The sequence below is a fragment of the Colias philodice genome, chromosome 12, assembly GCF_061535455.1.
Source record: "Colias philodice isolate Cphi_HAF_F1 chromosome 12, ilColPhil1 Martin Lab GWU primary, whole genome shotgun sequence".
NCBI classification, from domain to species: Eukaryota; Metazoa; Arthropoda; class Insecta; order Lepidoptera; family Pieridae; genus Colias; species Colias philodice.
This window is the reverse complement of record NC_143097.1, coordinates 1,051,762-1,067,207: the sequence shown is the minus strand read 5'-3', so window position 1 is coordinate 1,067,207 and position 15,446 is coordinate 1,051,762. Positions and strand designations below refer to the sequence as shown.

The following is a 15,446-nucleotide window of genomic DNA, read 5'->3' as shown; positions in this document are numbered from 1 at the left end:
TCTTTGGTTTCATTTACGGAGAATAAAATCTATATTCAATGCTGAGAAAACTTGAGACCCCGCCCTTTAGTCCCTATACCCATATAATATAATAAAATATATATTTTATGTGTTGGTTCTCTTGTAACAAACCAAAATGTCTCCAATTTGGATTTTAAGAAAATTTCTACTGTAAAATATAATAATATTTTTGGTACTGTCAATATCAAAACTATGATTAAGAATTTTAATTAAGCGGGGAGAAAAAAAAATAAAAAAAGATTTTTTGTTTCTCATAAATATCTTAGTTATGTACAATTTAAATACATAAAATGTTAACAAATTTAAAATAATGAGAACATTATTTTTAAATAACAATCAAATCAATCACAAACCGTCACCTTAAATAAGTTATTTTGATAATTTTATTTACAATTACATTTATTTTCTGTATTATGTAATTTTATTTTAAACACATATTTTACATAAACTTTTAATTTGATTTAATAGCCTCGAAACAGCCCCGTCAAATTAGACATAAAAATCGTTTAAATTACAATAATTACTGAAATAAACAATGGTAAAATTAGCCGTCTGCAAGATGTATAATGTGACTCGATATCTCGGGAATGGTAACTCTTAGAAAGAATTGATGCAGATCATTTTTGTAGAGAATTTAAAGACAAGGATTTTTAAAACTTTTTTTATCAACCAAAGTTAGCTTTCGGTTATTTGAAATATCTAATTTGACGGGGGTATAAAACATTTATTTACTATATATTATAGATAAGAGATCATTTAGATTATCTCTTTATTCTCTACATAGTAGAATAATAAATAAATACCTTAAAATTTATAATTTTAATGTTTCATGAGAACAACATGAATGTCTTGGTTAAAGTAATGTATTATGTACTTATAGACTCTAAAATATGTAGAATCTAGAGGACTTGGATAAAAAAGTTACTCCTACATTGTATATCCAACTATATTAACTAAATACCTTATATTTTTACATTAAAAATATAAATATTACAATGTCCACTAAATTTTGACTAAATTTGTCAATAGGTTAAAGCTAAACAAAGACAACACAACCTAAGTGACTTATCTATATATGTATGTGCCATTTTTACGCCAAATCGAATGAAACAATTTTGGTGGAATTTATTACATTTTTATAACAACAAGAGCAAACTTTTATCAAGAAAGCAAAAAAGGTTAGAAACAAGAAGAATGGCTGCTACGAGATGACGCACGCAAAGCTGCAAGCAAGTTGATATTCACTTTGGTAGTCTATAATTTAATTTTAACATTTATCAATTGATCTTATTTTATAATTTATTAACATGTACATTAAAATACAACATATATTTGACATCACTGGAGCCATATCCAGATTTTTATATCCACGCTCATACAAATTTGATAGAATTTGACAAAACAAGGAACAAGGATGCAATACTGAATGTCAAGAAAGAGAGAGAAAACATTTTTTCAACAATTAACTCAAACCAAAACTATAGAACCTGTTTAAGCTTTTTCAAATAGAACTGATGATCATACAATGTAGCGAGGATCCCATCAGAGACAACAACATTGCTGCCACTTGAATAGTCAATTCGTTCTCCCTTTGTAGTGGTAACTGTACCGTTATTGGCTTTAAGAATAGCATGTCCCGCACAGAGATCCCACTTTTTAATCGCCGTTTCGTGTAAGTATATGTCGTGTGTACCGTTTACGACACTCATGTATTTGTTTCCCGCACCAGCGGAGGGTGTTATCGACGTTTTTGGTCCGAATGCCTTGTTTGCTATGTCGGCAACTTTCCCAGGGTGCGATCGCGACACGATAACTCTGGGATGCAGTTTGTTGTCTGCTTTCTGAAAGATTATATGCACAAATTAGTAACAAATATTTAAAGGCTGATAAAAAAATAATAAAAAAAAATTGACCAATACTAAAAATGTTGAAAAGTATTTGTTTGTTGTATTTATATCCATTCTTATTTTTTTAATGTATATCCCAAATTCCGAAAGCGCGTACATAATATGATAATACATAATTTTGAATAAATTTATATACCCATTCAATATTATTTTTGATTATTTAATGGCTCCATCTATTTTTATTAAGGTTGATGTTCCGACCGTCCCTCCATACATTTTTGATTACCTCTAAACACTTAACACAGACACTATTTCTTTAAAACTAATCATTTTATCACTTCTCTATAATGAAATGTGTGCGCGTTCGACCTTTTTAATCAATAATTTACAATATTTACTTAGAAAAACAACAGTAAAATACCGGAAAAATTTGACACTTCTACAGTAGTGTGCGTGACTTTTGCCAAGCGAAACACGACATAAAGCACGACATCTAGCGCATAGACTATATACTTATTACAGATCTAGCGCGTCAATGTCTAAACGAAAGGCGATGTTTAGACATTGACGCGCTAGATGTCGTGCATTCGCGTTCGTTATCTTATGCATAATGAGCATAATTCTAATAAATCAAAGTTCTGTGTAAAAATTGAGTAATTTCATTTCCAATCGTTCAAAGAAAATAACAATAAAATAAAATAAAACTAATGACCTTAGAAACTATGTTTTTTTTTATTTATTACTCATTATTGTTCGTCCGTCGTAGGTCTGTAAACTGTATTGTACACTGAAGGTAAATGGTACTGTAGGTACTTTAGTTCGGCGTCGTCGCTCGTCGGCTTGATATAAAATTACATTCTTGATTTCATTGACACGCGCTATGATTTGCGCGCGGAATTTCTTGTGTTGTGAATTTATTTTTGTATGCTATGCATTTTAATTGATTCAAATTGCAATGTTTCTCTAGTATGCATTTGAGACTATATTGTAAATTGTAATAATTGATCGTGGGTATAGTAATTAATTATTCTAATAACGCAATTAGTAATATATGTATTTTCGGTGGGATTCAAAACAAAAAATTGGCCCGTGATTTTTATGAAATTTCACCACATTGCAAATCACATCAATCATAGTTCATACACATGTATGACGAAAGTGATTAGTATTGTGGCTAACATTGACTCATCAGTTCATCACTGAAACCAGTGATAAATCAGTACCTATATCATATTGTGTTTGAATATTTTTAAACAATGATATAAGTATACAATTATTATAAATCGGTAAACTATCAAAGTAATCACAAACTTGCAAACATTGGTAAAATGTCCAGTAGTTTATGAGCCTATTCATTACAATCAAACAAACAAACAAAGTTTTCCTCTTTATAATATTAGTGTAGACAAACAATATGAATACGATCACGAATGCAAATTCGGGGATTTTCTAATTATTGCTAAATAATAATTGAATTCGTTTTGAAATACTCTATAATTTTTAGTGTATAAATAGACATTTATAATGTGGTGCTCATTTTTTTTGTACTGCTAACGCTATTGTAGGTACCTATTTTCGTTGTTTTATTTCAAGTGAACACGGCCATACAATTTTGTCACGAGCCGCCTATGATTGTAGGTACTTTTGTTAGGCTCCTTCGTCGTCCGCGTCGGCTCGAAAGTTCTTGATTTCATTGTCACGCGCTATGATTTGCGCGCGGATTTTCTTGTGTTGTGAATTTATTTTTGTATTATTATTATTTTTTATTTATTTTTTTATTTTATTGATTCAAATAAAATATTTCACTAGTATGCATTTGAGACTATATTGTATTATGTAGGTATAATTTATCGTAGGTATAGTTATTCTTATAACGCAGTTATATTTTCGGTGGGACAATTTGACCCGTGATTTTTCTGAAATATCACCACGTTGCAAATCACATCAATCATACACACGTATGACGAAAGTATAGTGGCTATAATTGACTCATCAGTTCATCACTGAAACCAGTGATAAATCAGTACATATATCATATTTTATTGTGTTTGAATATTTTTTAAACAACGATATATACAATATTATTATAAATCGGTAAACTACCAAAGTACTTCCGAATTTTCAGACAGACAAACAAGTAGTTTGAACACGCAGTTTTCTTATACTAGTAGCAAAAATCAAAACCATAATATTATGTTTCCCTACTATATTTTACTAAAAGTCGAGTGCGTCGAAATCGTAAATAATAATATGTTTTTCACCTTCCTGGTTATTTTCCCATAGTAAATAGTGTTTTAGGTTTGTTGTTGTAGGTAGGAATAATAATAATTATTCTTACATGTTGGTTATGAAATGTATATTGAAATAATTTACTTTTACAAATCATTAGTGATATAAGTTTTGAGTGAAAATGCTTGGATCAGCATAATATTATATGGTACTTCAAATACATGTTTTGATAAAAAAAACAATAGTGTAATAAAATAAAACTGCGTTTTATTGTAATCAATGTTGACAATTTTAAATTCCAAAATTATTGATCAATAAAATAGTTTACACCAACAAATATAACTTTTATTTTTATAACAATCGTTCATAATATAAACCGTAGCAGGTGGCGTTTTGAAGTTCTGTCTACTCATACAGAAAAATGGAAAACTTGTTTTTTTTGTAAACAATTTATTACTCATGTTGTTTGGCAACTCGAAGCGTGGTCGTCCGTCGTAGGTACTTTTGTTCGGCGTCGCGTCGTCGTCCGCGTCGGCTTGATATAAAACATTCTTGATTTCATTGACACGCGCTATGATTTGCGCGCGGAATTTCTTGTGTTGTGAATTTATTTTTGTATGCTATGCATTTTAATTGAATCAAATTGCAATATTTCTCTAGTATGCATTTGAGACTATATTGTAATAATTGATCGTGGGTAGGTATAGTAATTAATTATTCTAATAACGCAATTATATTTTCGGTGGGATTCAAAACAAAAAATTGGCCCGTGATTTTTATGAAATTTCACCACATTGCAAATTATATATTATACAATTACAATTACAATTATTATAAATCGGTAAACTATCAAAGTAATTACAAACTTGCAAAATATGCTTTTCCGAATTTTCAGACAGACACACAATTTTATTAGTTTGTTTTAGCAAAGTAGGTACCTATACCTATACGCTTACGTCGCGCGTCGCGTCGTCGAAAACGGTGCGCCCAGAAACAAACATTTCAATTCAATTTTTCAATTTAATTTCAATTCAGTTACAATCATGTTACAATCCTTTTTTTGTTCCGTAATTTATTGTATTTATTCTAATACGATTTTTTTTATTCGTCGGCCAGTTCTACTAGGTATAAAAAGATAAAATTGAAATATAATTATTGTAGCGACAGCCATAGGTATTATGTTACTATGTTTTCGTAAATATGTTTTTCACCTTCCTGGTTATTTTCACATAATCTTATCTTATACATATATAAAAATGAATCGCAAAATGTGTTGGTAAGCGCATAACTCGAGAACGGCTGAACCGATTTCGATCATTCTTTTTTTATTTTATTCCTTGAAGTACGAGGATGGTTTTTATGTAGAGAAAACGTAAATATTATGTACCACGGGCGAAGCCGGGGTGGACCGCTAGTATATATATATATAAATGAATCGCAAAATGTGTTGGTAAGCGCATAACTCGAGAACGGCTGAACCGATTTCGATAATTCTTTTTTTATTATATTCCTTGAAGTACGAGGATGGTTCTTATGTAGAGAAAACGTAAACATGTACCACGGGCGAAGCCGGGGCGGACCGCTAGTCTTATATATAAAAATGAATCGCAAAATGTGTTGGTAAGCGCATAACTCGAGAACGGCTGAACCGATTTCGATAATTCTTTTTTTATTATATCCCTTGAAGTACGAGGATGGTTCTTATAGCTAGAGAGCTAGTTAGTTTAGTTTTAGTGCAGTGGCAGTGTAAATGTTGTTGTTGAGGTTATGTAAATTTAACACTTTAGTTAACTACCAAGATATAAAGAAATGAGGATAGGACACAATAACTATTGGTTGAGGTATTTATAAACTCATAATATACTTTTAAGAAAATCACGTTTTAATAAATTTCTAGAATTAAATTAGAACAGCTGATTCAAAATAGCCTAAAAAATCTTAATAATAATAATTACGCTTCACAGCAAGAAGAAATGTACCATATGTACCCGCACAAAGTCGATATTGTGTTGCCTACCGTTCGACTCAATGGCTAGGGTTGTAACTACCTTTAATAATTATTACCAAACTAATAAACCGAGTGATGCGAAATAACCATAATTCTTTTAGAGTTTGATAAAATGATCAGGCAGGTATTTTCTTTAATCCTCTGAATTCTCGGTTACTAAATTGTATCGTTGAAATTATTCTTAATCGCGTAAATTTAATAAATAATCATATGGAAAACACTTTTCATTTGTTTTTTTACTTTCACGCCCAACTACTATACAATAATTACGTTGTTTCGGTATTTTGACGAGAAAACGCAGGAAACATCCGTTGTATCATTTTAGATAGATTGTATATTTTGTATCTGTAGAATTGAAATCAAAGCTATGTATATGTTGTCTCCATTCTTTTCTTATCGGATTGTTGATCCCAATGCGAATGCGTCACTTAAATTTTATAAAAGACAATTAAGAACATCAAAAATAAAGTGATACGTAAATATTTCACAGTGCAATATATTATGTAATTAATAATAATTATATATTTATGAAAAAATAATTACATCAGATTTAATAATAGCAATTGTTTTGAATGTACATAATATGAATAAATGATTACATCATAATAGTAATAATCACAATTGTTTTATTTCCCATTTGTTGCAACCCTAGCATATTTTCATGTAGCAGCAGAAGTACCTACACTGGCGGCGCGGCGGCATCGTGCGACATCAAAGGCATTGCCTTACTAGGTAAGTTTATAATGACTCATTTCTTTTATTATATAATTTACGTTTTACTTTTACAGAATCCGATTCAATGGATTATGAAGACGAGTCACACAACGCCATACGATAGTGATGATGAATGAACATTTCAATAAATGCATGCGTGTTTTTTTTATGTTGTTTTGTAATTGTTAATTGTTTCTTAAATAAAGAAATAAACTAAATATTTAAATGATGATTTGTTATTTGCAACACAACTTTATATTTGAGATTCTTTACAAATGTATATTTAGTTTTGTATCATCAAATTTATAAATTTTATTCCATAGTTTTCAAAATTAAATGTAAATGACCATAAAAACATTAATAAAGTAAATCATTGATGTAAGGTCAGGGAACGTAATACATATATACATCTGACCATGTAGAAGCTAAGTCTTGTTGACTGCTGAAGTCTGTAAAGTTTTGTTGTCTGCTGAAGTCTGTACGCAATGAAAATGTCTGCCGTTTCGAAAATAAGTTTTTAAGACCCTAATAAATAAAATATATGAATGGCAGATCTGGTCAAATACTTTCAAAATTGTATTTTTTTCAGCACTTTCATAAGTGTCTGCCAGAATGTTATCCGCGTGATAATGGTCTGCCATTGTTATTTTCCGATAGTAATAATAATCTATTTTCAAATATCAAAATGGCAGACGTGGTCAAATGGTTTCAAAGTTCGCCAAAAATTTCCACCTGTCTTACCTAAGCGCGCGCCCCGTCCACCACTCTGGGCTTAGTGACTCCTCATTTCATGTATAGTAGGTATAGGGGAATCAACACACAAAAATCCAGGTCTGGTCAAATACATACAGGTAGCTTTGCGCTAGCTCTCTAGCTTCTTATGGAGAGAAAACGTAAACATGTACCACGGGCGAAGCCGGGGCGGACCGCTAGTAAATAATAAAATAATAAATAGTGTATTAGATTTGTTATTGTATCTTGTATACCTACGAATAATTATTCTTACGTCTTGTTGGGAAATGTTCAAATACCTACCTATTGAAATAATTTACTGTTACAAATCATTAGTGTTATTAGTTTTGAGTGAATAGGCATGGATCAGAAATTCAGAATATAATATGCTACTAACTACTCAAATACATACATGTTTACACAACAAACACCACTGACCTCTATAACTATAAGTTATAGAGGTCAGTGACCGTCAGTGACAAACACTATGGATACCTACGCTCGCGAATGCAAATTCGGTGATTTACTAATTATTGATACCTAGTCATTGAATTCGTTTTGAAATAGCCTGTACTTTGTAATTTTTAGTGTTATAGACATTTATAAAATGTGGTGCTCATTTTTTTGTAATAAATCATCCCGAACGCTATTGTATTTTCGTTGTTTTATTTCAAGTGAACACCTATACAATTTTGTCACGAGCCGCCTCTGGCCTCTGGGTGAAATAAACAAGTCAAATGATTTTTGTTCTAATTGTATTTTGGTAGTAGTTTGTTTAGAATTTACATTACCATTGTTTAATTTTTATTTTGTATTTGCAGTAAAATAAAAAGATGAAAAACTTCATTAGGTATATTGTACGACACCTCACTCTGAATCGCGCTAGCGAAATTTTTTCGTTACAGAGCACATATACAACTTTCGGACAATCTTCATTGAGGCCGGCCGGCAAATCGAGTATGTCGAGAAACTTCACTTATTCGATGGAGGTATTCTACCTTCCTTCCTCCACAGTTGTGGGACCCCGACGTGCATTGAACACGCAGCTTTCTGATACTAGTAGCTAAAATCAAAACCACAGATATGTCTGTGATCAAAACCATAATAATATTTTTACCTATTATTTTACTAAAAGTCGAGTGCATCGAAATCGTAAATATGTTTTTCACCTTCCTGGTTTTTTTTCCATAGTAAATAGTGTTTTTGATTTGTTGTTGTATGAATAATTATTCTTACTTGTTGGTTATGAAATGTATTTTGAAATAATTTACTTTTACAAATCATTAGTGATATTAGTTTTGAGTGAAAATGCTTGGATCAGCATAATATCATATTTGCTACTTCAAATACATGTTTTGATAAAAAAAAAACAATAGTGTAATGTAGGTAATAAAATAAAACTGCGTTTTATTGTAGGTAATCAATTTTGACATTATTTATTTCCCAAAATTACAATAAAATAGTTTACGCCAACAAATATAACTTTTATTTTTATAACAATCCTACTTCCTACTAATGCGAAAGTTCATACATGTTTCAAAAGAAAAACTTTTACTTTTACTATTATTTCAATTTATCCGGTTTAATTAAGACTTAATATTGATACATATGATCATTATAAATACAAATAGGAATTAACAATATAACGAATACGTGGCACAACTAAAATTTTACCGATACCACCCGTGGTCATTCTCCTTTGTGGGTCATTTGTAACAGGATGGCGGTTCTACAGCGAAAAAAGAAAAATGATGGTCAGAACGCTGATACCGGATACCTTAAGATACTGTAATATAAAATATTACTAGATTAGATAAAATATTATAGGTAGTATCTTCACCGTGTGTGACGCGCTTTACATTCACGCCATCTAGAGTTAAATCTTTATCATTTTTGTATACGTCTGTGTGTGTAAACGACCCTGTATGCAATGACAGATGTTAAAACGCATAATTTTACCGAATTGGGTGGATTTTAAGGCAATGATATAACATATTTCAATAAAATATAATATTCAGTAACCGCCATGACTATTCCTAGGTTTGATGACTATTCCAATTACGCAAAAACTCAAATAAACTAGAAATGTAGAATTCAGCGCCATCTAGCGGGATATTGGCTGGGAACAGATCGTTGCAATCACCTTAATAACTTGTCTGATTATCTGTTGTTATTATTGTTTCATCTAATGATTACAGATTTTCCCTATTGCACTGGTAATTAAACATTGCAAGCAAAACTAGCTGCAATATTAACTGTGGCCATGAATAATTCTGTAATTAAAAAGGGATAAATACTTATGTGCAGTCAACACACTTCTTTTATAAGGTATGACACCTATAAATAATCACTACATAGTATAAAACAAAGTCGCTTTCCCTGTCCCTATGTCCCTTTGTACGCTTAAATCTTTGAAACTACGCAACGGATTTTGATGCGGTTTTTTTTAATAGATAGAGTGATTCAAGAGGAAGGTTTATATGTATAATAACATTCATTAAATAGTGAAAAAGTACTGTTATTTTTGAGGTTTCTAATGTGATGTCGTAAAAAATTAAATTTTTTCCGCTTACATTGCAAACGCAGGCTGAACCCTACGAGTTTTATCAAAATAATGTACTAAGTATTGTACACATTGAAAAGGTCTACAGAAAAGTCCGCGATGGTATATGTCTATCTCTTATGGATAACCCACAATAACTTTTTTTTGTCATTTACTTTTTACGACAAATAATGGCTAATTTTCGAAGCGATTTTAACCAATACAGCATTAATCCTTAACCAATTAAATACCTTGAATACATTGTTCATTTTATATAGATCTATATGGCCCTTTACACCGTATGATTTAAGTGAATATTTTCGAAGATATTACAGATTTAAAAATTGCGGGACGTAGCGTTTGCGGCGGTACCGGCCGGCCGCCGCGCCATTGCACCCGTGCGAAGCCGGGGCGGGTCGCTAGTATTATATAATTTAATTTTAAGCCATATATGGGTAGACATTGATTCTGTAACCATAGAGATATTATAAGCATACATAAAGTGTTTGTTTGATTTTTTCCATGAAAACACAATATAATATTATGTAGATTTTATTATAAGTAGAGAATCCGCATAAGTAGGTTAATTTTACCATTAAGAATTAAACTTAAAATTGAAGCAGGTAAAAGCTGACAATGCACTTACAAATAAAACTTTTGGTATATTGCTAGAAGTCCTCTTCATGAGCCAGCCCCAATATGTCGTGGGAGGGAATGGATAATGAATAACACCCACAATTGGTACTCCGTTAATTGCTACACACACCATTGTTGTCACATAGGAATATAATGCTTCTGAAATTTTACAATAAATATGTATTATAGGACATTATTACACAAATTGACCTAGTCCCACAGTAAGCTCAATTAAGGCTTGTGCTGTGGGTACTAGGCGACGATAAATATAATATTTAATAAATACATATATATAGATAATAACACCCAGACCCAAGAACAAATAATTGAGTTCATCACACAAATATTTGCCCTGACCGGGGATCGAACCCGGGACCGTCGGCTCAGTAGGCAGTTACTTTACCACTGCGCAAACCGTGTCGTCAATATTTATATATATTGATGAAAATATATTAAGATTACAAATTAAATATGCTCTAGTTTCATGATGTAAATACTAAATATACAATGAAAAAGTTAATAATAAAAAAAAGGAATTTTTGAGAGATTATTAAATATGATTAGATATGAATTATACAAGACTCATTGATTTAAATATTTAATGCTTAGTGCTTATATTTATAGTACCTGTATATTCCTGTGTTGCATCTAACGGATCGATCCAGACTGTGACATCTTTCGCGAGAACAAGTTCGTCGTTTATGTAGTTAATAATTCTCTGTCCTTCTGGAGGTGAATCCAAGTCTATTGGTTCTTGGTTCTGACAATCTTCCTCAGCAACCGAATGCTCTTCAGATATTATAGATAGCTTCGGAAAAGCGTTCTTTAGAGTATAATACATGGCACAGTGGGACGCGTAATCTGCGTCAGTGACGGGATCATTTGCTCCCTCTTTCGTCTTTCCTTTACTGTGTATTTTCAATCCACGGTTTTTACCCTCTATCACCTTGATACCGCCTCTTTCCGCTGCATATATAGCAGCATTTAACAACGATTTTATGCTTACGAGATCGCTTGTGTCGGAAGGATAAGTAGTACCACTAGACCTCCAGTAAATTATAAGGAACAACACGAAACCTAAAGTGAAACACGCGAACTTATTTAGTCTTAATGTACCACCGAAGTTCATTTTAATATACGTTTAAATAATATTATGTTAATAATAATAATATAAATAAAGTGCTAAACCATGGCTAAACCTAAAACTCTATTTTGATTGTGCATTATTTTGACATTGACATTGAAATTTGAACTGTGAAAGTGACATGGCTAGGCATAAAGTTTTGGTTACCACCGAAATTGGTTTCGGGTGTGGTTTCGGGTTTCCTGTTCAGGAAATCAGATTCTGAAACCAGAATGCTTTGCGTAGGTTCATATAAAATATAAAAAAAAAACTTTTATTGTTCGGAATAATAGAAATGGTATGCGCCTTTTGAAATATTTTTTATATAAGCTGAGCATCTAATCAGGTTACCGAACGTTTTAAATGCTTGACCTTATTTTAGGGAAATCACTACATACTATTTAAAACAAAGTCGCTTTCTCTGTAAATAAGTCCATATGTATGCTTAAATCTTTAAAACTACGAAACGGATTTTGTTGCGGTTTTTTTTAAAAGATAGATTGATTCAAGAGATAGGTTTTCGTATATAATTTATTAGGTTGTAGACAACGCGGGCAAAGCCGCGGGCGGAAAGCTAGTTTATAGTAAAGTGGGAAACATGAACAAATTCACTAAGTCACGACATTTTACAAAATTAAAAAGAGAAAACTCACCAAATGACTTCATTGCAAAAAAATAATCCTAATATAGGTATCGATTTCTCGCTCCTAATATTATATACTTAATTTATTTTATTGAGTCGAGAATTACACACACTACCGGTACCAAAGAAAAAAATTAATAAAATGTAAAATTATTGAAACGATGGTGGATATTATAAGCAAGTTTCTAGAATACTTTAAATGCAAGCGCGGATCCAGGGGGGGGGTCACGGGGTCATGACCCCCCCCCTGGGCTAGGTCCACGACCTAAGTGGACCACTAATTTAATATTAACTTTTTTAAATTAACAAATTAATACTGTTCAACATGATGTTTTTATTGAATTTTGAGACATAAAAGTAATATCTAGAACAATGAAATCAATTACAAACGGTAACGGAAGAGAATATAACAAAAATTATAGAAAAAGTTTATTAGGGTCGACCTGTGATCGTAATTTAAGGACAAAAAACAAGTTGTATGTAATTAATTTTTTTTCTACAACTTTTGCTGTTACACTTTTCACACAAAACCTTAAATATCGAAATATCCCAGTTCGTGGATAAGACATAAAATAGCAAATTTTTTTTAAATGAACAATAGAAAATACAGTCAAATTACAACAAAAAATCGGCCTAATGCGCGTCGGACTCGCGCACCGAGGACTCCGAGCAAACATATTTTTTCATTATGTTGTATCTTACAATTTTGTTTAAAGGATTTTTTTCTTTATCTGTGCTTGTAAGTGCTTAAGTTGTTGCTTTTAACCAAATTTCAAGACTGTGTTCACGGGAGTCGGGAAGTACCTTGTAGGTTTTGATTGATGATTCCCTTGCAAGTATAGTTGCGAATTACAGAATATGCGGCTCTAATTGCTTTTTCTTCAGATTGCGTTGACATAGAATTTGAATTAAATAACAGATTTAAGTTATTATAGACCTGAGTTCTGATGTGAATATCAATTGAATACATGTATATTTTTATTTAATTTAATTAAATAATTAGGGTTTTCGCAGTTATTACTACATCTGTGCTATAACACGATACTTTTTACTCAATTTCAAGACTGTGTTTACGGGACAGGGTGCTCCCTGCAGGTATTGATTCCCTTGCTAATGTCGAAATCCTACGGTCTACGGTCCCTTGATGCTGTGAAAAATTCAAACGTTTTAGCCAACACAATCAAAAGATGCAGCTGTAAATGCTGAAATTTTTCGCAAAATTCGACACTCCCTAAGAAATCAAAACCTACAGGGTAGTTCCCGACTCCCGAGTACACAGAGTCATGAAATTTAGTACAATCAAACGTCTTATAACGCAGACTAGCTTACCACCCGCGGCTTCGCCCGCTTTTTCTAAATCCTTATAAATTATATACTATTCCCCTTGAATCACTCTATCTTTAAAAAAAACTGCATCGAAATTCGTTGCGTAGTTTTAAAGATTTAATCATACATAGGGACATAGGCACAGACACAACGACTTTGTTTACTAATTGTGAAAAACATGAATTTTTCCTTAGATTATAATATAAAAAAATTTTTTTTAAATTTTTTAACTTAGGTACAAGTTACAACCCTGTTACTCATGAACGCTGTATTAACTGACATGTATTAACTTGATATTCATACCAAAAACTCAAGTCTATAATACCTTTACGCTATAATAAAATCAAACTTCTATGTCAACGAATCAGAAGGTACAGCCTAGCCGTAAATGCCGAAAAATTTCGCAAATTTCGACATTCGCAAGGAAATCAAAACTCAAAACCTACAGGGTACTTTCCGTAAACTCAGAATCTTGAAATTCGGTACAAAGCAACATCTTATAGTACAGATACAGGAATAATTGCAAAAAATATATATTTTTCAAGTTTGTCTGTCTGCCTGTCCTGTCAAGACAAAGATGAAATTCATACCGAATACTCAAATCTACGGTTCCTTAAAACTGTGAAAAAATCAAACTTATAAGCCAACGCAATCAAAAGATACAGACGTTTATGCTGTAAATTATCGCAAATTTCGACATTATCGCGAGGGAATCAAAATCTATAGGTATTGTACTACTTCCCGTGAACACAGAGTTCTGAAATTTGGTTAAAAGCAATGTCAGCACAGATGGAGGAAAAATTGCTAAAACATACATTTCATGCTTATCAACATTCGCAAGTGTTGCCAGGAATCAAAACCTACAGGTTACTTCCCGTGAACACAGAATCTTGATATTTAATCTTTATTTAATAGAAACTTACCTACGTCTTATAGCACAGTTATAGGAAAAATTGCAAAAGGCTTAAATTTAATATTAAAACATATAAAAATGTTTGTACGGAACTCTTGGTTCGCGAATCCGACTCGCACTTGACCAATATTTTTTAAATCTACGTATCAATTAAATTACCAAAATATAGCTTTTAGAAATTGTCTACGTCTATGTGACCCCCCCCTGGCACTAAGGCTGGATCCGCCCTTGTTTAAATGACGTTCGAGTTACGACAAATTTAATCAATCCTCTGTAAGTACATAATAATTATTATACTGCGTATAGGCTGGTCTATGCTATGTACTAAGTATGTACTAATAAGAACTTGAATAAGAACAAACGAGTCATGTCTAATTAATCGTTCTTTAGTAATTGGTTTTGCAATTTCTAATGAAAATGATAACCGATATCTAAGCAAAAAACATTGTGATACAGCCAAGAGCGTATTGTTCAATGAGGGCCAATGAAACGACTACCTATTTTGGACTCCACCTTAAAGATTTTTTTTAATTTCACAGAATTGATTATTACTACAATAAACTATTGCCGCAACAACAATAAAAACAAAAAAAAATCAATATATTTTAGGGGAGTTCCCATAAAAGTAATATGTTTTTTGCCGTTCAATGATTCCTTTCTGCAAGCCTTTCGCACCAGCTTGGTTTTTAAATGTTTCTAGCGATTTAAATTG

The 15,446-nt window shown here is 31.7% G+C and overlaps 1 protein-coding gene across 2 annotated transcripts; it reads right to left on the bottom strand.

The window, feature by feature from the left end:
* Window positions 1–261: 261 nt before the first annotated feature.
* On the bottom strand, window positions 262–12,689 carry LOC149483752 (putative inositol monophosphatase 3). 2 transcript variants are annotated; one of them, XM_089701974.1, is made up of 4 exons: window positions 12,506–12,689; window positions 11,357–11,806; window positions 10,740–10,888; window positions 262–1,862 (listed from the first exon to the last, which is right to left on the bottom strand). In XM_089701974.1, exons 1-4 carry the CDS (start codon window positions 12,516–12,518, stop codon window positions 1,500–1,502), a joined length of 975 nt encoding a protein of 324 aa, XP_089558100.1. In that variant the 5' UTR covers window positions 12,519–12,689; the 3' UTR covers window positions 262–1,499. The 2 variants fall into 2 exon arrangements, with proteins under 2 accessions (XP_089558100.1, XP_089558099.1); XM_089701973.1 differs by lacking the exon at window positions 12,506–12,689 and having other exon boundaries at window positions 11,357–11,959.
* Window positions 12,690–15,446: the final 2,757 nt, after the last annotated feature.